At 31.9% G+C, this 22189-nt stretch overlaps 1 protein-coding gene and 1 long non-coding RNA gene across 2 annotated transcripts; one reads left to right on the forward strand and one right to left on the reverse strand.

Annotated features, from left to right (window-relative positions):
- Positions 1 to 92: 92 nt before the first annotated feature.
- LOC125585680 lies at positions 93 to 15060 on the reverse strand. The gene is made up of 4 exons (XR_007322671.1): positions 5125 to 15060; positions 3509 to 5048; positions 761 to 2452; positions 93 to 466 (listed from the first exon to the last, which is right to left on the reverse strand). It is a non-coding gene; the product is annotated as an uncharacterized LOC125585680 (long non-coding RNA).
- Positions 15061 to 19931: 4871 nt separating this feature from the next.
- Positions 19932 to 22109, forward strand: LOC106448958 (exopolygalacturonase-like). Its single transcript, XM_048755188.1, has 4 exons — positions 19932 to 20621; positions 20714 to 21025; positions 21180 to 21698; positions 21801 to 22109. The coding sequence occupies exons 1-4, from the start codon at positions 20478 to 20480 to the stop codon at positions 22038 to 22040; spliced, it is 1215 nt and encodes a 404-aa protein (XP_048611145.1). The 5' UTR covers positions 19932 to 20477; the 3' UTR covers positions 22041 to 22109.
- The last annotated feature ends 80 nt before the right edge of the window (positions 22110 to 22189 follow it).

Raw genomic sequence — 22189 nt, forward strand, 5'->3', positions numbered from 1 at the left:
CTTTCAAATTTATATGAAATAAGTACTAATTATAATATAATATTTGTTAATTCACGCTGCCGAAGAAAAAAATGTTAAAAGACGAACGACCTATTAATATTTGTTATTTATATTTATATTTGGTAACATAATAAAATTTATTATGCCACAAACACTAACAACAGTTAATAATATTATTATTTTTCCTCTCACAAAGGCGTGTATTATTATAAATATTATTTGAGTTCCAACGTAGATAAAATAAATCAAGTGTTAGGGTAACACTTATTATTTTTCTGTTTTTGATACACGCATGCGCACCACCTCCTCCCCGGCGGGCCAATGCATGAACCAATCCCATTTTTTTTTCTGGTACATTCAGCTTTACAATCGTCCTTAGTACAGTCTCCATTTTTCGATTGGTATTTGACTGAACAAGGATAAAATTTATGTGGTGGTCCTCTTTTTTGAGCAATCGTCATTACTCCTGTTATTATAATAGTTAAAACTTTAGTCTTCGTATTTAAACAGAAATTAATGTTTTTGGTTAAACATATGCTTAGAGAATTTTTTGCATATTTATAGGGGAAAAAAAACTTAAAGTATGAACATCTTCTTTCTTAATCATTGATTATTCTGGAAAATTTTTCTAAACCCAAAATTATAGAATTCCATATAAAAATTATATCAGTACATAAAATAATATAATATGATATCAGAATAACTTTAATTTTAAATGATTTTTGAATATAATAATAAAATTGTAAATATAAATACCAACCGAACAGAATAACTGTGATCATAAAGAGACCAATAAGCAAAGGTTGAAAAGAATTTTTCATCTTAGATAATGAGCTAGAGGTGTTTTAAAATTACAAAGAAAGAGAAGTATATTTATAGACGAATAAAAAATTGAAACATATCTAATTTAAGCTATGTATCTTCTAAAATTCCGATATAAAAGTATCTAATTTGACCAAAACTCTTTTTCAAAAATTTAGATTTTTTTATAGATAAAAAAGTTGAATTGGTCATTTTTAATGTATTTAAAATATTTCTCGATATATACATAAAAACAACCAATCGTCAAAGCTCTGTGAGGCATATACAAAGTGTGAAGACGACATGGACCACTTAGAAGCTCTCCGACTCCTTCCATGGCTAAATGCAGGTTTCATGTACTGCAACCAAAGTTCTGAAAAACTATGTGTCGGTCCATCGAAAAAAAACTATGAGCAGAGGTTAACCAAGGTAATAATATGCACACACCGAGATCAGATTCGGAAAGAACACGTATGTGAGAATTTTACATTAAACGGTTAATTATGCTTGTGGGCAGATGATGTGGAAGGCACAGTCATTGTTCATCAAAGAATACAATAACAGGCTGTTCAACTGGCTGGTTGCGTTATAAAGTTCATTTTGTTTAGAATGGCGGTGCATGGATACTCTTTATATTCTTGGATACATACACAAAGATGTTCTGGACAGTAGAATCTCTTTTATACAACCCAGTCTGGCATTTCATCGTTGGAACTTGGAAAACTGTTGTGTATAGTCCTGTTCTCGACTTGGATAGGTAACAACAAGTCCTGACCAGTGGCGGAGCCAACTCTTTGGGACGTGGGTCATTTGACCCTGATGAATTTTATGTTGAAATATTTCTTACTTATATTTAAGTACAAAAAACGGAAAATATTGTAATATTTAGCTTATTGACCCATATAATATATGGTAATAATGAAAATTTAACCCACCTAGACGTGTGGTCTGGTTCCGCCACTGGTCCTGACTAAACTTCTCTCAACCTCTGTGCTTATCTAATTATGTTTTTTTTTGGTGAATAGATGGGCAATTCCTATAATTTGCATAATTGCATTGTCTGTAATATATTGGCGGTGTTATGAAAAGAGGAAACATGGGTAATTATCGATCCATCATCAACTAAACATAAGCTTTTTATGTCTCTCCTCAGCTTTTATTTATTTTCCGTTACTGATGCTTTTGTTAGTTTCTTGTACTTTTGGATATTATTGCTTTATACGGACTTAAAACTAAATGTTATGGGAATAATGTTCGGGGTATCTAGCTCTTGGCCTTACAAAAACATAATAAAAACATAATATTTAGGTAGAGGAAGTTTCTAGTGTTGAGATGGTTTATAATATTGCTGAAAGTGAATTAATTTGAAATAACGAACCCAGAACGAGGGAGTATCAGATGATGAATATATATTATCATATCACCGAGAGTCGACATGGTGATTTGGATCAATGTGAAAGATTCATCGTCATGCCGTTTACTCCAAATAGAAGAATGAGTATCAAGAGAAGTTCCGCTGCCGAGACAATAACCTTGCTGCTTAGGGTGAGTAATCAATGCTGCTTTACTTCCGAGCATCAAAACTATTGACGACATCATTGTTCTATCCTCTACATGTCCTTGAACATACAAGAGGCCAAACTGTATGCACCTTATGTTGGAGAGAAGATCATAGATTGAAAATGTGTAAGAAACTTAAGTAATACTAGGGCTTGACTCGCGCACCCACACATGTTTAAATTTTTTTATATAAATTATTTAATTACATTTTTAAACATATAGATTATTTAGATATTTTTAGGTTGACAAGAACATATCTGGATCAGGAAGTATTCGATTCGAACCCCATTCAAAAATTTATAATATTCGAATAGAGCTTAATTTTAACACCCATAAAAACTCGATATCAAAAAACTATTCATACTCGAATTTGTACTTGGATGCATATATAACTGGTTCTGTGAACAAATAAAAATTATTTGTTAACCTGTTTGAATTTTTGTCACGAGTAAAAAATTTCATTCAAACCTATAAAACTATTATGGTTAACATGTAAAATAAATGATTTGAATTTATAGTATATACAATTAATGAAATAATTATGAAAGGTGAAAAAGGAAAATATAATAAAACATTTTAAAATAGGTAAGTTATGTTTAGTACTTTGTAATAAATGATGTCGAATTAATTAGAAAATGTAATAAATGAAGTGGTTCGGTTAAAAATGAATGAAAATCTTTAAGAAACCACTTAAAAAAATAGGAAAATAATATTTTGTACTTCAGTTTAAATAGAATAGATATATTTGAATTTGGGCTTTGTATTTTCTTTTTATATATATTGAAAACATTTTTTATAGTGGTTTTTGGAAAATATTTTAGTAAAAATCATTTTTTTAATATATGTATATTTTTGAATCAACTTTTGATATAAATCAATTTTAAACTATTATTTTGATTTGAAATATGTATATCAAATTTAAATTTATTTTATGATTATTTTAAACAAAATATGTTTTAGGTAATTATATTGGGTTATTTTTGTATATTTTAAAACTGAACCAAATAGATAGTTTCTCCTGATATAATGAATTTTCAATTTTCATTACAAACATATGCCTAGATTTACAATTATATATATATATATATATATATATCGGTCTAATATATCTCTTCGTAAGAAAGTGTGTGTTGGGCATATCACTTACGTCAAATTCGAATACGCGAAGGAAAACGACGCCGCTTACAGAGACGGAGAGTTTTTCAGATTTTCCACAGGAGAAACGTCCTTGATTCCGCCATGGAAACTCACGAGCAGCGGAAGACGAAGAAACCATCTTGAGAAGCATTTTTGACCGTTGAGATGCTTTCGCCAGAAAACTGGACAAGGATGATGAAGAAGAAGACCGATGGAGTGATGATGATGAGGCTGTGAATCGTTGACACGTGGATGGACACGATTGATACATTGGTTAATGCTCGTAGAGAGCTTGTGGTTATTTTATCATCGATATTCCCGTGAATAAATGAATATCATGGCCCTATTTGTTTTTTTTTTGTATTTAATATTGATGCATATCTTTTTTTCTTTTATGTGAACTAGAGACGGTCCCGGGCTATTTTCAAAAAATGTAATTTAATTTAAACTCTTATTTCATATATAATGTGCATATTATAATTTTATATAAATAATTGTAAAAGTTTTAAAATAGAACTCAAAATTAGCTTTTTCTTAATATTAAAATGTACATTAAGCAAAAAAAGATAAGAAGTTAACGAAATTTGTTTATGATTGTTATTCCTTTATTTCTATTTTGGTATCCTTTGAATTTTTAAGCTACTGTTTTTTTTCCGGTAATGTACCCGAAACATTGCAGCAGCTTCGTCCCATAAGACCTTCCTTTGAATATTCTCAATGTTCGCTCAATTATCACCAATCTTTCTCTTTACTACATGTTCTTCCTCCATTTTTTGCCTCTTGCTCTACACCAAACTTCTTTCTTTAGCCTTCTTAGCCTACTTAGTTGCTTCTGCGAGTGTCTCCATTTTCCCAAACCCTATCTTTGTTTATTTATTCCAACCTCTCTTTGCTTATTTTCTTTGTTTCTTTGGCTACCTCGATCTCAGAATTTCTGCAACCCTTGTGTTGGCTTTTTCTTAAGCCTCATGAGTACACTTGCTAAGCTCATATTACTCTGTTAGTGACAGTGTTAGGCTTGACGGACAATCAACATTGTTTTACTTGAAAGCATGTTCGCTCTCGAAAACCTTGATGGCAGCAGCTAATGCCAACCTCTAAAAATCTTTAGCAGCCTCAATTTCTTCTTAGCTGCAAATAAACTGCTCTCAATTGTACCTGGTCGAGCCTTTTCTTCCTTTGCCTCTTCTCAAAACATTCGCAGCTTTTCACAAGCAAGGCCAGGATGATCTCGCTTCATCAGCTTCTTGAGTTGCTTGCTGCAACTGCTTCAGTAGCTCCACCATTTCCTCGCTGGCTTCCTTTCCTTGGACTCAGCAAGAACGATTTTTATCTCGTTCTCATCTTCTAGAGTAGTTATCTCTATAGATTCCATTCCTTCTGTATGGAACTTGTTCTGTAATGAGATATCTCTGGTTGCTACCAAGTCGTATGTTCCCTCCTTCGGCTTATATGTATCAATATGATCATTCAAACATCAAGGAGATACGTCGCAAAAGATGAAACTGGCACCAATCTATATCACCAGCGATCTCTGATCTCTTATGAACCTAAATGAGAGGTATTGTTAAAATTGTTAGTGGATAGATCAAAAATCTTAATAACTCTGCTTTTCACTTGCATTACCATAATAATGAGTGGCAGTTGTGTATATACATATACTCAGCATCAGAGTAGATTCCAAGCTTAAGCTTTGCTATGAACATAATCTTATAAAGCTTTGATAATCGTAACCAGGTTTCCCTGTCATATATATCAGACACACATCTCAGTTTCATTCTTAAATTGTCAAAAAATCTCAGTAAAAAAAACAAAATCAGGTATAGAAACACTAAAAGAGATAAGTAAAACAAAGTAACGAACATCAAACTATACGTATGTTGATATACTTGCTACCTATTGCAGAGAGACCACTTGAAACAAATGCATCAGTTGCTGAGAAACTCATATTATTTTTAAATATAATGATAATTAATCTATCAATCTTGTATCAGATTGCTTTTCTTAATAATAGAATAAATAATCACGGGTTTGTTTAATATGAGAGTTCATTGATGTTACGCTGAAAGTGATTCTAGTTTTTTTTTTGTCATCTGTTAGATTAATAAAAGGTCATCAAGACCAACATTTATGCAATATGCCTCAAAAACTCAATGGAAACTACACTAATAGCAAAAACATATATAAATTTTCGCAGTTGTAAAATCACAAAGAAACAAACGTTTATAATTAAGCGTAAGACAGAGATATTAGATCAGTGTGAGGTTCAATGGTCCAAATACGCACCGTTTGATCAAAAGAACCATAAGCAAGCTTTGTCCCCTGGGATAGTAGATAAGAATTAGCGCTGAGATCTGCCTCAGACTTCTTTCTGATCCTCACGACTCATATCCTCTACGGTTGGAGCCTTCCCTCTTCCTTTCCCTTGGATTATGTATATCGGTTTTGGGCAATCCAAAGGGTCTATGCTCTACATCTAATTGATAATAGGGAAAGAAATTAAAGTCACTATTTTTTTCGTAAAAGAAACTTGAAACAGGATACAAAAAAGTAAGCACCTACCGAATATGAAAATGTACACGCTTGTTTGGTAGAAAATTTTATATCAACATCTTTTCCATCAGTTCAACGCAACATCTTAAAATCCTCATGAGATTCCTCAGCTTGTAATCTTCCAAAAAAACAGAATCATGAAGACTAATGAGTTTCCATCAATAGCTGTAAGATACAAAGAGAGTCTGAAAGCTTATCAGAAGCGCCTAATCTACTTGGGTGGTTTGAAATTGACAATCAAGCAACATCTATAAAAGTAGATAATGCGTTTACTTTGATCCAAAATGCATAATATATTTGAGAAAGAACATGTACATTGTATATGTATACGCATATAGTCTCTTATGAAAAATGCAATGAACTTGAACACGTTGACACGCATTTCTTGCTGTCTTTATCAACGATGTCCCCACTTCCTTGGACTGTCCAAAACCTAATCAATCCCATTCCCAACTACAAACCAAACCAAGTTAATTTTGTTTGTGAGTTTAATGTATGAGATCGAATCAGAAAGAAAACCAAACCGACATTAACTAATATAGCTACCGCCGACAATGTAAGATTGATGTACTTTACTTCTTCAATCTTAATCTCGTTGATATTACAAAAGCACGTCAGCTAAATGTAATACATTGGTTCCAAAAAATCCCCTAATACCATTAGCATAACGAATAAGGATTATATAACTGAAATTCAAAAGATTTTTAAAATAAAGCAAAAGAAAATACCAAAGAAAGGGATACATCATGAAGACATACTATCTGCCAGTGTATGCTTCATCATCTGAATAAGCTTCAAAGAATACTCATTGGCCTCCCATCTTGGAATTGAGCACAAACACAGGAAAGGGTTTCCATGGAAGGAGGATTGTACAGTGGATCTATTGTCAGATTTCTAGTTAGGGCTTCAAGGAAATCAAAGTGAAAACTGAAACCGATACACTTGCTTTGATCGGAGTTTGAATAGATCGTGATATCCAAAGAGGCACAGCAAATGGTCAAGCATCTTAGTTAAAAGAAGAAGGGGAAAGGGCGAAGAGATGAGATGTCGAAGAGATTCATGCCTGGCCGTTTTAGGGTTACTAAAGAGCGACGAGATGAGATGTCGACATTATAAGTTTTTCCCAGATTTGGGCTTCTTACCTTTTCACGGATCGAAAAAAATTAACAGCCCAAAATCAACCCAATTTCGGTTTGACGTGGAGGAAAGAACCAACCCCATTGGATGATTTTAATTGCTGACGTGGACACCCTAGCTATTGATCTTATTCCCCTTTTACTTATTGTATGTATGATAAAGTACTTTCACATGTTTCATTAAAACTAATTGACCTAATATGTTTTCCATAACTATTCATTAAAAGTGTAAACAATATTAATCACTTTAACTTTTAACATCACAGGTAGAATGTGAAAAATCACTTTGCATATAATAATATAGAGATGTGATGGATATTAAAAAAATAAAAAACTAATGTATGATATAGTAGTAACATATAAATCAATTTTTAAAGAGGTCACATGCATGTTTTCATATATACACTAGATTAAAAATTTAGAGGAAATTCTAACTTTACCTTGATATTACTTTTCAAATTTACATTTAAATGATAATAATTTTAATAAATAACTTATGTTTATTATGAAAATAAAAAAAAATTAACTCTCATAAATCATTTATAAATGTTTTAAGAAATTTTATAAAATTTTATAAACTCAACCTCACCCTCTAAATAATAATTTCTAAACAATACTCACTAAACTTTAAAACCCAAATATTATAATATTTTTCGATAAATTGTATTTTTGATTAATTTGTATCCAACTTAGCGTATTTCAAGAAATTTCTCAAAACTTTATTCGTCTTACAATGAAATATAATTGTGTACTTCCATTGGGATTTAAATAGTTTCGTGTTGGATATTCACCGGTACTTTTAAGTTTAAACCTTCACTAACTAAAATATAAAATATTTTTATTTTAAAAAACATAATAAAATCATTTTTCTCGGTGAGATTCCTACACGGTAAAAATTAAAAAAAATATTATTTTTTCTTTCAAATTTATATGAAATGAGTACTAATTATAATATAATATTTGTTAATTCACGCTACCGAAGAAAAAAAAGTTAAAAGACGAACGACATATTAATCTTTGTTATTTATATTTATATTTGGTAACATAATACAATTTAAGAAAAAAAAGTTAAAAGACGAACGACATATTAATCTTTGTTATTTATATTTATATTTGGTAACATAATACAATTTATTATGCCACAAACACTAATAACAATTAATAATATTATTATTTTTTCTCTGATAAAGGCGTGTATTATTATAAATATTATTTGAGTTCCAATGTAGATAAAAAAAATCAAGGTAAACACTTATTATTTTTATGTCTTTGATATATGCATGCGCAATCCGCCAGTTGCGGGCCCATGCATGTACCAGTTCCATTCCTTTCTCTGGTACATTCAGCTTGACAAATGTCCCTATTACATTTTCCATTTTTCGGCCTGTATATGAGTGCACAAGGAGGTGGTGGTCCTCCTTTTTGAGCAATCGTCATTGCTCCTGTTATTATAACTAGGGTTTGGACCCCTGCAGTTTGCGGGGGAAAACAATATTAAATTTTAAATATAATTTAAACTAATAATTATATATATAATTATTTAAAAAGAAAATGATATACATAAAAATGCAAATTTTCAATACATGAAATACGATGAAGTACTTTTTTTAATGCAGTGTCTAAAAGAAACTATTGATTTGTTATAAATTTGGTCACTGAAATTAAAATAATTATTTTCTAATTTAGAATCTTTTTTCATCATATTTAATATTATTTTAATAACATTTTCAAGTAATAGAAAATCTGAAGTGTAAAATTTAGAGTTAGAAAAGTTTTAATTTCAATTTTTAATAAATTGTTTTTGGTCATTTTGCAAAATTTTAAATATATGATGAGTTTTGGCTAAATTTTGATGAAGTTTGGGTACCTTGAATCTTTTTCTGGTCTTAAATACCTTGACATGATACACATAAATTATAGATATTTTACCGGTATTTTACTATAGGCTCGAACTGATCTGAATCTTAAATGAATCGTTCCAAATCCGGACATAATAGTTTGTTAAACTTTGTTATTTTTACTTTTTTCAGTTAATTATTTCAGCAAAGTGTAATAGTTATAATATTGTTTTTCAAAGGGTTTTCATATTATTTTTCTTTATGTTTTTGGTATTCGTTACAAGAAAATTAAAATAAAGCAGAAAAGTTCTAATATTTAATCATTATTATTGGGGTAGATTCAAGAAGACAAAGATATTTTAAATTTTTAAAACCAAAGAAAGGTATAAATCATAATTTAGTTAATATTTATTAAGATTAAAAATATAGGGTTGTGTGTTTCAAAAAAAACATAGGGTGGTAAATAAGATTATTTTGATGATTTTTAATATTTTTAGGGCTATTTTGATGACAAAAACTTTAAAATGCTATTTGAGAGAATTGTCCTTCAAAAATTTTATATAGAAAATGATGACATTAAATTTTTCTACTTAATAATGAGACAATAATCAGATAAATAATAAGCAAAAACACATCTAATGAGATGTGGTGATTATAATGATTTAGTATGGTTTGTCGAAAGTACTGAAAAAGATTGATTGACTAAATATTTGTTGTTTACAATATATTTTAAATTAACTTTTTTTTAAAAAAAAAAGGCATTCTTCAAAATTAAATTCATATTTATTAATAATATTTTAATAAATAAAATATTATACGACTATGTGTTCATGAAACTTTATTGAACACTTTAACCTTATAATTAATTATTATTTAATCATTTAAATCTTTTCATAAACCATGACAGTTTATCAAATAACTAAAAACTAATATTATATGTTCATTCTTTTTTTATTTTTATTTTTATTTTTATTTTTTTAGCAACATAAATTTATTAATCAGATAATAAACATATTCACAAATACATACATATTTATGAAAAACAACAAATTACAAAAGTAAAATGCTGAGAACATCCAACTACATTTACGATCTCTGATTCTTTGTCCCATTATGAACACCATTTCTCTTTGTTGTATTACACTGGTCTTGCTACAATTTAGATCTATATATATTCTTCGGTTTATAATCCAATTTATTGATTCAACCGTAAGAAATAAAATTTCACAAGGCCAATTGTCAACGATTGTATGGATATCGCCATACAAGAAAGAGAGTACATCTTCTTCTATGTATTGCCTTCTTCTACAAGAGTTCCGCTAAATATTTTGATACCAAATATATTGTATCAAAATATAAATTGTGAATACCTTTGGCAACATCATCCTTCTTCTTTTGATCTTTGATGACTTCCACTTACTCTTCAATAGCCTCACCATTTTTAGTGGATTGACAATTTGATTCCAAGTTGTCGTAGACTGACTTGCTGTCTCTTCAATTTTCTCTCTCTCATAATTGTTTCCAAAGATAATAAACACCATCATAGAACATTTCCAATGAAATAATCCTTTCAAAAGCGGCTTGCAGTTGCATAATCTTGTCGTCCACGTGAAAACATAAAACAGGGCCAAGGCTCATGATTTTTGGTATTGTCATCCATGTTACGCATGTCCTTTATCCGAGGTACTCCGAAATAGACTTGCACTCTTCCATGGATTCCAACGAAACAACGCACCTCTTTCATCCATTCCACTTCACGATCTCTAACATCAAAACCAAATATTCCCGGATCCCAAACCCATGGATGAAAACCAGATCTCAAATTTGGGAGATGTAAATCACAATCCCGACATAACTGTGGGTGTTGAGATTGAAAAGTTTCAAAATGGAAACAACCGCGGCTGCGTGCAGAGCATATCAGCGGAGTGAAACCGACGCAATACATCATGGAACCTTGCCGAAATAAGGTCGGAGAGAGACTCTCATAAAGAGAGAGAGACAAAGAACGAGAAATTGTGAAAGAAATCTCAAATTCATTGCTCAGATTTATTAGAAAACAAAGACTATATACAAACAAACAAAAGAGATGAAAAGTAAAGCCAACGTAGGAGCCGACGCCGGCCGGAGATCACACGAGAAACTGGTGGTGGTGACAATCGCTCAATGAATCGTCAATAACCGTTACTTCGAATAAGATTTATTTCCAAATTTGTTATATGATCATTCTTTTATCTGTCACTTTTGAATATTTCGAATGGTGACTTTACATAAAAGAAAATATGGACATGAACTTTCCATAATATTAATTGTGACTTTTCACCAATATACTGATAGCCGTTACAAAAGTTTTTCAGAAAATTGTTTTCATGCAAACCACTCATTGGTGACTTTTTTTTTGGTAAAAAATGTTAAATTCATTGGTGACTTTTCATCACATGAACAATATTAATTTTTCATCTTGTCGAAAAGAAAAAACAACGAACAAACAACAGTCTAGAATTGCTCGACAAGAAAAAGAATAGAATTGTTTTAACTAATTGTTCCAGCAAATATCTTACGTAAACAATGTTTGTTATGTAATCTAATCCAACATAAATAATTATTGTATTCTACGTTTATCATTGCCATATATATGCGCATAGATCATGAACACACCCTTATGCATGCAACAATAATCTTTTTATTTCCTTAAGAAATGGCAGATCATTAGGGCACTTCAATCTAATAATTTCTTTCAGTTACCGTATCATGAAAACAAATTATGAACACTCTTCAAAAAGGATAATACCGTATATGTTCATAACTTACTTCTGTGAATTAAACAAATCTAAATTGGTTATGATACCAAAGGATGTGTCCTTCTTCGACAATGCATCATTTTTCAAAAATACCCTCTTACATGTAACATGTGACCTATATTCTATATATACATATCCACTAAAAATCCAACCATCATTATTCGGTCGTCAACATAAATCAATAAGTCTAGAAGAAGATACCAAAAACATACCTTAACAGAAATTAAAAATTTGAAAAAAATGAGTAACACGATGTAAAAATAATTCTGCTGTAAAAGACATGTAAAAGATCATGAAAGGGTAAAATAATTCTGCTGTAAAACTTCAATATATAGATCATGGAAGGGTACATAGAATCCTACTCTAGAGGTATGTATTGTTTAAATAATGAAAAGGTATGTTTATCAAGGGATGTGTTGTTTAGAAATATAATTTTTCAAAAAAATATTAAAGGTATAATTGTCAAAAGATGTGTTGTTTAGATAATGAAAAGGTATGGCTTTTAAAGGTTGTCTTGTTTAAAAAATAACTGATCAATAAAAGGTTACCAAATATAATTTTTTGATGACATCAACGAAAGTGATTTATGTCCATTAGATCATTAAAGAAAAGAAAATCTGACCATTGGATCGGTCTTTTTTTTTCCTATAAAAAAGATGATGTCACAGGAGAACAAAATTTGGTTTGCTATTATATATAGATAGTTAAAACAAAACTTTAGTTTTCATATTTAATAGAAATTAATGTTTTTGGAAAAACATATTGCATATTTATAGGGGAAAAAAACTTAAAGTATGAACATCTTCTTTCTTAATCATTGATTATTCTGGAAAAAATTTCTAAACCCAATTGTAGCATTCAATATAAAAATTATATCAGTACATAAAATAATATGATGTCAGAATAACTTTAATTTTAAATGATTATTGAATATAATAATAAAATTATAAATATAAATACCAACTGAACATAAGAACTGTGACCATAAAGAGACCAATAAGCAAAGGTTGAAAAACATTTTTCATCTTAGATAATGAACTAGATGTGTTTTAAAATTACAAAGAAATAGAAGTACATTTATAGATGTTAAAAAACTGAAACATATCTAATTTAAGCTATGTATCTTCTAAAATTCCGATATAAAAGGATCTAATTTGACCAAAACTCTTTTTCAAAAATTTTAGATTTCTCGATATATGCATAAAAACAACCAATAGACAAAGCTCTATGAGGCACAATATACAAAGTGTGAAGACGACATGGACCACTTACAAGCTCTCCGACTCCCTTCCATGGCTAAATTCAATGCAGGTTTCATGTACTGCAACCAAAGTTCTGAAAAACAATGTGGCGGTCCATCGAAACAAAACTATGAGCAAAGGTTAACCAAGGTAATAATATACACACACCAAAATCAGATTTGGAAAGAACAGCTTGTGTGCAGATGATGGGGAAGGCACAGTCATTGTTCATCAAAGAATACAATAACAGGCTGTTCAACTGGCTGGTTGTGCTCTCTCTAGTAATGGTAGTGGTGGGACGGTTCATTATAAAGTTCATTTTGTTAAAAATGGCGGCGCATGGATACTCTTTATATTCTTGGATACATACACAAGGATGTTCTGGACAGTAGAATCTCTTTTCTAAACCCAGTCTTCTGGCATTTCATCGTTGGGACTTGGGAAACTGTTGTGTATAATCCTGTTCTCGACTTGGATAGGTAAGACAAGTCCTGACCAGTGGCGGAGCCAACTCTTTGGGACGTGGGTCACTTGACCCTGATGAATTTTATGTTGAAATATTTCTTACTTATATTTAAGCACAAAAACCGGAAAATGTAATATTTAGCTTATTGACCCATATAATATATGGTAATAATGAAAATTTAACCCACCTAGACGTGTGGTCTGGTTCCGCCACTGGTCCTGACTAAACTTCTTTCAACCTCTGTGCTTATCTAATTATGTTTTTTTTTGGGTGAATAGATGGGCAATTCCTATAATTTGCATAATTGCATTGTCTGTGATATATTGGCGGTGTTATGAAAAGAGGAAACATGGGTCATTATGGATCCATCATCAACTAAACATAAGCTTTTTATGTCTCTCCTCGGCTTTTATTTATTTTCCGTTACTGATGCTTTTGTTAGTTTCTTGTACTTTTGGATATTATTGCTTTATACGGACTTAAAACTAAATGTTATGGGAATAATGTTTGGGGTTTCCTAGTTCTTGACCTTACAAAAACATAATAAAAACATAATATTTAGGTAGAGGAAGTTTCTAGTGTTGAGATGGTTTATAATATTGCTGAAAGTGAATTAATTTGAAATAACGAACCCAGAACGAGGGAGTATCAGATGATGAATATATATTATCATATCACCGAGAGTCGACATGGTGATTTGGTTCAATGTGAAAGATTCATCGTCATGCCGTTTACTCCAAATAGAAGAATAAGTATCAAGAGAAGTTCCGCTGCCGAGACAATATCCTTGCTGCTTAGGGTGAGTAATCAATGCTGCTTTACTTCCGAGCATCAAAACTATTGACGACATCATTGTTCTATCCTCTACATGTCCTTGAACATACAAGAGGCCAAACTGTATGCACCTTACGTTGCAGAGAAGATCCTACATGAAAATGTGTAAGAAACTTAAGTAATATTAGAGTTTGACCTGCGCGCCCGCACATGTTTTAATTTTTTTATATAAATTATTTAATTACATTTTTAAACATGCAAATTATTTAGATATTTTCGATTCGAACCCCATTCAAAAATTTATAATATTCGAATGGAGCTTAATTTTAAGACCCATAAAAACTCGATATCAAAAAACTATCCATACTCGAATTAATGTGTACTTGGATGCACATATAACTGGTTCAGTGAACAAATAAAAATGATTCGTTAACCTGCTTGAATTTTTGTCACGAGTAAAAAATTTCATTCAAACCTATAAAACTATTATGGTTAACATGTAAAATAAATGATGTGAATTATTATAGTAAATACAATTAATGAAATAGTTACGAAAGGTGAAAAAAGAAGATATAATAAAACATTTTAAAATAGGTAAGTTATGTTTAGTACTTTGTAATAAATGATGTCGAATTAATTAGAAATTGTAATAAATGAAATGGTCCGAATTGGTTAAAAATGAATGAAAATCTTTAAGAAACCACTTAAAATAGGAAAATAATATTTTATACTTCAGTTTAAATAAAATAGATATATTTGAATTTGGGTTTTGTATTTTTTTTTCTTATATATTGAAAACATTTTTTATAATGGTTTTTGGAAAATATTGTAGTAAAAATTATTTTTTTAATATATGTATATTTTTGAATCAACTTTTGATATAAATCAATTTTAAACTATTATTTTGATTTGAAATATGTATATCGAGTTTAAATTCTGTTTTATGATTATTTTAGACAAAATCTATTTTTAAGTAATTTTTTTTTTGTATAATTTAAAACTGAACCAAATAAATAGTTTCTCATAATATAATGAATTTTCAGTTTTTCTTACTAATGTATGCGTAGATTTACAATTATACATATATATATATATATATATATATCGGTCTAATATATCTCTTCATAAGAAAGTGTGTGCTGTGGAAGGCCCCTTAGTCCAGTGGTTTGATTAAGGGTTCATTAATACTTCAACTCCAGAAAATCCAAATTATGCAGATTATGGAGAAAAAATGTTACAAGAGATCTTCAGCATGGTGCATGGCGTATCATCGAACATGGATCTCATAGGACGGCTTGGAGTGATGCAATCAGACGTCCATTCTTATACGATGATGGAATTTTCGGCTGTAGAATCGTCTATGTAATATTTATCATCGTTCTAATAGCATAATTAATAATACTTAAAAAAAGTGTGTGTTGGGCAAGATCTCTCACGTATCACTTACGTCAAATTCGAATACGTGAAGGAAGGCGGCGAAGTTGTAACACGTGAATATGGGACAATAACTCAAGACCCTAGATAGGCTTCTCCACTGCATTTACTCCCCATTTTTTCACATTCTTAGTTTTCTACGTCAATAGTTTTAAAGAAATACCATATAATGGGACTAAAAAAAATTTTATTCTAAAAATATTACATAAAAATACCATTCAGTTCTTTATTTATCTATGCTGTCATGATTATAGGGGTGGGAACTTTAGCCATATTCGAAGCCGCACCCGAACAGAAATCCGAAACGAAATAGCAAAATATCCGAACGGGTATTAAATTAGGAGAGATTGGATATCTGAATCTGAACGGGTATTAAATTAGGAGAGATTGGATATCTGAATCCGAACGGGTAATATCCAAACCCGAATGGATATCCGAAGATAACCGAACATATGTATAATTAATCATATATTTCTAGTTTACATCTCGCATTTTATATAAAATATTTATATTGATACTACACATACTTTAAGTTCAAACGATATGCATAGAATTACGGAGAAAATAATTTGCTACTCACTTAAAATGCATGTGAGACTTTTTATTTCAAGAATTAACAAAAAGTTACATCTAAAATTTAAAAACAATAACGAAATTAATGTCTTTTTTAGTTTCAAAATGATATGTCCAAATCTATTAACCATTCAATCTATTAAAAATAAAAATTTAGTTAAGTGAAAGTTATATTTTTAAATACAATAAATCTGAGAAATGAATTTTTTTTTCAAAATCTAAATATCTGAAACCCGATCCGGAATAACCGAACCAGATCAAAAGTACAGAAATAACCGAACGGATTCTATACCTCTATACCGAAATACCCGAAAATCTGAATTACCTGATCCGAACCGAACGGGTATCCGAACGCCCATCCGAGTTTGCTCTCGTTATACCTCTCTTCGCAAGTCTGAATATCTTCCTCGCTGACTCTACGTTTGCTCAGATCAATGTAACCTTTCTCTTTATCCACACGCAGGATCATCACGGGCTCGATTCTCCCGACTTTGATCTTGAGACGAGCAAGGGGGAGGAAGAAACGCAAAGCAGCGGGTTAAACGGCAGAGACGCGAAGCTAAACGGGGCCGTTTTGTGTGTTTGCGGAAAAGGAAGTTGGTTAGGTTTTACATGGGCCAATATCTGACGGCCCATATTGTAAAGTTTGGATCGACCCTTTTGCTTTTGTTTGATGATCAGTTTGGGATTAAACCAAAACTTCAATTTCATTCAGATTGAATCAAGCTTTTCACGTTGTAAAATGTAGAATCAGTCACTAGGCGGCGCCTAGGCCCGCAACTCGGTCTTATTCGAAATGATTTTTTGAAAAATCCAATTTATACCGATTTATATGATTCATATCGGTTTAAGTTATCTTAAATCGGTTAAAATTGGTTAAAATCAATCTAAATTGGTCTAAATATGTTAAATTAAACAATAATATTAGTATAAATCCACAAAACTTTCTAATTTATTTTGTTTTGTATATCTATTTTAATAATTCATCACAATAATTTTATAATTAAAAATCAAAAACTAAAATATCTCATATAAATGTAAAATATATATAGAATAAATTAATAATTTGTTAACGCCTAGGTCTCGCACCGAATAATCCGCCTAGGCGTTAGTCTTCTATAAAACGACTAGTTACCGTCTAACGATTTCTTGAACATTGGTCACCATAGTGGTTCGAAGAACTCATCCATACCACTGACTTTCAAAAGTCATATCTCTTCGGGTCATGCAAAATCAAAATAAGAACTCATCCATACCATTGACTCATGAATAAGGACAATGCTTGCTCCTTGTATTTTTTTGGGGGTAGATTGAGCAGTTAGAGCAAGGGGGGACAGAGCTTCGAAAGCTTGTTTCTGATAAGAAGGATCGAGAAGCTGCTATGATACAGGTTTGCATTTCAGATTAATTTGTGCTCTCTTCTAGCGCAAATTCAATGTATGCTGAACACTTGAGAATAATGAAGGTGTTAATGGGGATGGAGCAAGAACATAAGGTAACGGAAGATGCTGGGAGAGCTGCTGAGCAGGATGCAGCAGCGCAGAGACATGCTGCCGAAGTGCTTCAGTTAAATGGATGGTTTTTGCTTTGACTACTATTCCATTTTAACCAAAACAATGGTGTTAGGAAAAATATGAGGAAGCTGTTGCTGGGCTTGTTGAGATGGAGGAGAGGGCAGTAATGGCAGAGTCAATGTTGGAGGCGACTTTTCAGTATCATAAAGCACAACCTTCACCGCGGTATGTTTTATCATATGAACATACCGTGGTGAAGATATGAAATAAACATACAGATCGTCATTATCGACCCATCATCAACTAAACATAAGCTCTTTATGCCTCTCTTACTGCTTTTATTTATGGGAATAATGTTTGGGGTTTCCTAGCTCTTGCCCTTACAAAAGAACATAATAAAAACATATTATTTAGGTAGAGGAATTTTCTGGTATTTAGATGGTTTATAATATTGCTGAATGAAATATTATCATATCACCGAGCGTCAATGATTGACATGGTGATTTTTTTTACTGTGAAAGCTTCATCTTCACGCCGAGTATCAAGAGAATTTCCGCTGGCTACACAGTAACCTGTCTGTTTAGGTCAAGGAATCGACACTCCTTCACTTCCGAGCATCAAAACTACTGACGACATCAATCATTGGTCTATCCTCTACATGTTCTTGAACACACAAGAGGCCAATTTGCAAGCATCTTAAGATTTCACGTGGCCCGAACGTTGGTGATGAAGAATCTATGGCCGTGTCTACTATCTCTAGACGTTGATCTTCATTCCAATTCCTCCACACCTGGTTCGTTGGGATCTTTTCTTATTAATATGGGGGTCAGAAACACAAATCGAATAAAAGAGTGGTGATTTCAAAAGCTTACATATCCCAAATTCCAATAAGTTACAGATTCAAAATTTATTTAATACCCATTTAGAAAAGAAACAAACAGATAAACGAGAAATTACAGTGTTTCATATTTTTTTTCGCTAACCGAGTATCCTGACCCCACCGAAGTGGTCCCGACTAGAGACCGAAGTGAGCATGGACGCTGCCAGGGCGTCACCATGTGGCTCACCGTCTAACGGTCTTCGGTCTCGAATGTTGCAGCCCATATGTAAATTCCGCAGTGGCCAAGGCTCGAACCTAGGGGCGGACACTCCAGCTGGAGCTCCTATACCACTAGACCAAAGCAACTTGGTTACAGTGTTTCATATTTGAGTGACATGTAAGATAAGTTACACACAAACAAATTTCATAAATATGCAAAAGCTGTGTTTAGCTTTATGGACTGAAGCATTTTGGATATAATAATGATGCCAGTTTCGTATTAGGTGTTTTGTCTATGCATATGAGCATAATCATATTAAATATTAATTACTATATTTATTAATTAAAAATTACAAAACTTGCTGTTTTATCTTTGAATTTCTTAATTTTAATTTTTTGTGATTAATCTTTCGGATAACAACATAATATTAAGATTATATTTTTTAAAATATGTTTTTATTTTCTGGATAACTTATATACATATATGTGTTTTAAATTTAAATTATTTTAAAATAAGATATAAATTACACAATTTGCTAAATGGTTACATGGTTGGTACATCTGAAACCTTAATATTATAGCTTTTTTCATTATCCTCAAATAGCATTCACATACACATAGAAAAAAGAGACATATGTGGTCTTGTGGTATCTTGGGAAATCTCAGCTTCAAATGCCATTAAACTAATGCTTAAGCGGTTAAGAGACATATATGTTTAACCGATTACTCAATTTGCTAAATGGTTACATGGTTGGTACATCTGAAACCTTAATATTATAGCTTTTTCATTATCCTCAAATAGCATTCACATACACATAGAAAAAGAGACATATGTGGTCTTGTGGTATCTTGGGAAATCTCAGCTTCAAATGCCATTAAACTAATGCTTAAGCGGCTAAGAGACATATATGTTTAACCGATTACACAATTTGCTAAATGGTTACATGGTTGGTACATCTGAAACCTTAATATTATAGCTTTTTTCATTATCCTCAAATAGCATTCACATACACATAGAAAAAGAGACATATGTGGTCTTGTGGTATCTTGGAAAATCTCAGCTTTAAATGCCATTAAACTAATGCTTAAGCGGTTAAGCCCATCTTCTGAGCAAAGGATAGAGAAGAACGTATGTGGCACGTGCCCCGTCTACTTTTTATTTATTTATTTATCTTAATAATCAGTATGAAACTTATATAAATGACCCAACTTAAAAACAAAATATGATGAAAAAGTTTGTCCTCTAGTCAAAATTAATCCTAGACCCTCCATGCTTCCATGCATCCATATATAGTAAAGTGCATATTGCTCCATTATATTAGGCAAGGATATTAAACTAAACCTCATCAAAATTAGAGTCTACAAAATTAACTACCAAGAATGTTGGGTGTCCATTGTCGTTAAAAAAGAAGAAGAAGAATGTTAGGTGTCCATTAACTTTAGCCGACAGTTAGTAACAAGATTCAAGTTCCTTCTGACTCTTCATAGGAATTTATTCACTCTATATAAGCGATACATTAAGCCGACACTTCTCACTGTGTCTTACAGAAACCATTTATAAACAACACAAAATTCTTATTTAATTTTCATATACCATAGAAAAAAATAAGAAGATGGCTTGGATTGCTTCTGCGTTTAAGGCTTTGTGTTTGTCTTTCTTGTTCGTCAGCGTTGCATGTCGTTCGACCAACGGACCGAAGGTTTTCAATGTCCGACGCTATGGTGCCAAACCCGACGACAAAACTGATAACGTCAATGTATGTTTAAAGCCGATATAAAAGGAATATTTTACGTACGAAATTTTTTTTTTTAATAATTATTTTGTTTTTGTTTCTTAACACGTACGTAGACGTTCACAAGTATATGGAAAAGCGCATGCGCAAGGAGTGGAAGTAGTAAAATCTACGTACCAAATGGAACATTCTATCTCGGTGGTGCGGTGGTGTTCGAGGGGCCATGCATAAATCAGATTGAATTCATTATAGATGGAACTTTATTGGCTCCTTCAAACCCCGGAGACATTAAAAATAAAACGTGGATCAACTTCAGGTACATTAACAATCTCCTAATCTCTGGTGCTGGTACACTAGACGGCCAAGGGAAAGAGTCATGGAAACTCAATGACTGCTCCAAAAACCCCAGCTGTCCTATACTAGCTATGGTATCATTTCTTAATCATTTTATACATTCCTATAATTTAGTATACAAAACGTTATTTGAAAAATATAGTTTTGAAGGAGGCACTAATTAACCACACAACTATATCTTATATCCAAGTCTGAGTAGTATTTTAATAGATTTGATTATTCTCCTAGAACATGGGATTTGCATTTGTGAATAACTCGAGAATCAACGGGATAACATCACTCAACAGCAAAATGGGACACTTCGACTTCTTCTCCGTCCATCAGTTCAACATTACCGGAGTCACTATAAAAGCTCCTGGCGACAGCCCTAACACCGACGGGCTTAAGTTCGGGTTCTGTAGTAACATTCACATCTCCGACACACACATCGGAACGGGAGACGACTGTATCGCCATTCTTTCCGGAGTTACTGACATGGATATCTCTAATGTCAAGTGTGGTCCCGGACATGGGATCAGTGTTGGAAGCTTAGGGAAGGGCAAAGACGAGAAGGATGTTAATGGCCTAACCGTAAGAGACACGGTTTTTAACGGCACAAGTGATGGTATTCGGATCAAGACTTGGGAATCTTCAATTTCTCAGATCGTTGTTTCTCACCTCTTGTACGAGAATATTCAGATGATTAATGTTGGAAACCCGATCAACATCGATCAGAAGTATTGTCCTTATCCACCCTGTAAAAAGAAGGTTAACTTTTCACGCAAGAAACAAACTTTCTTCTTTTTTTGATTTAGCACAATAAGAAACTAAATGAAAATAATTAAAAGTTGGGTTTCATTATTCTTTCAGGGAGAGTCCCACGTACAGATCCAAGACCTTAAGTTAACGAACATATATGGAACTTCGAAGAACAAAGTGGCGGTGAAACTAAAATGTAGCAAGAGCTTTCCGTGCAAGAACGTTGAGCTAGTTGACATAAACCTAGAGCACAAGGGAGCCAAGGGTCCTTCCACTGCGGTATGTGAGAATGTTCACGGTTCTGCACATGGCAAGATGGTTCCTCAGCATTGTCTGAACGGTCCATGGTAATAATGACTGTGTGTTGTATTTGATATATTCATATAGTTTACCAAAATAAAATATTCATACTTGGGTACATATCCCATTTGGTGCTTATGTACGTAGAATCGAATTTCATGAATCCTATATGCTAATCTCTATATACATTTAGTTTACCA

Source organism: Brassica napus, chromosome C4 (genome assembly GCF_020379485.1).
Source record: "Brassica napus cultivar Da-Ae chromosome C4, Da-Ae, whole genome shotgun sequence".
Taxonomy (NCBI): Eukaryota; Viridiplantae; Streptophyta; class Magnoliopsida; order Brassicales; family Brassicaceae; genus Brassica; species Brassica napus.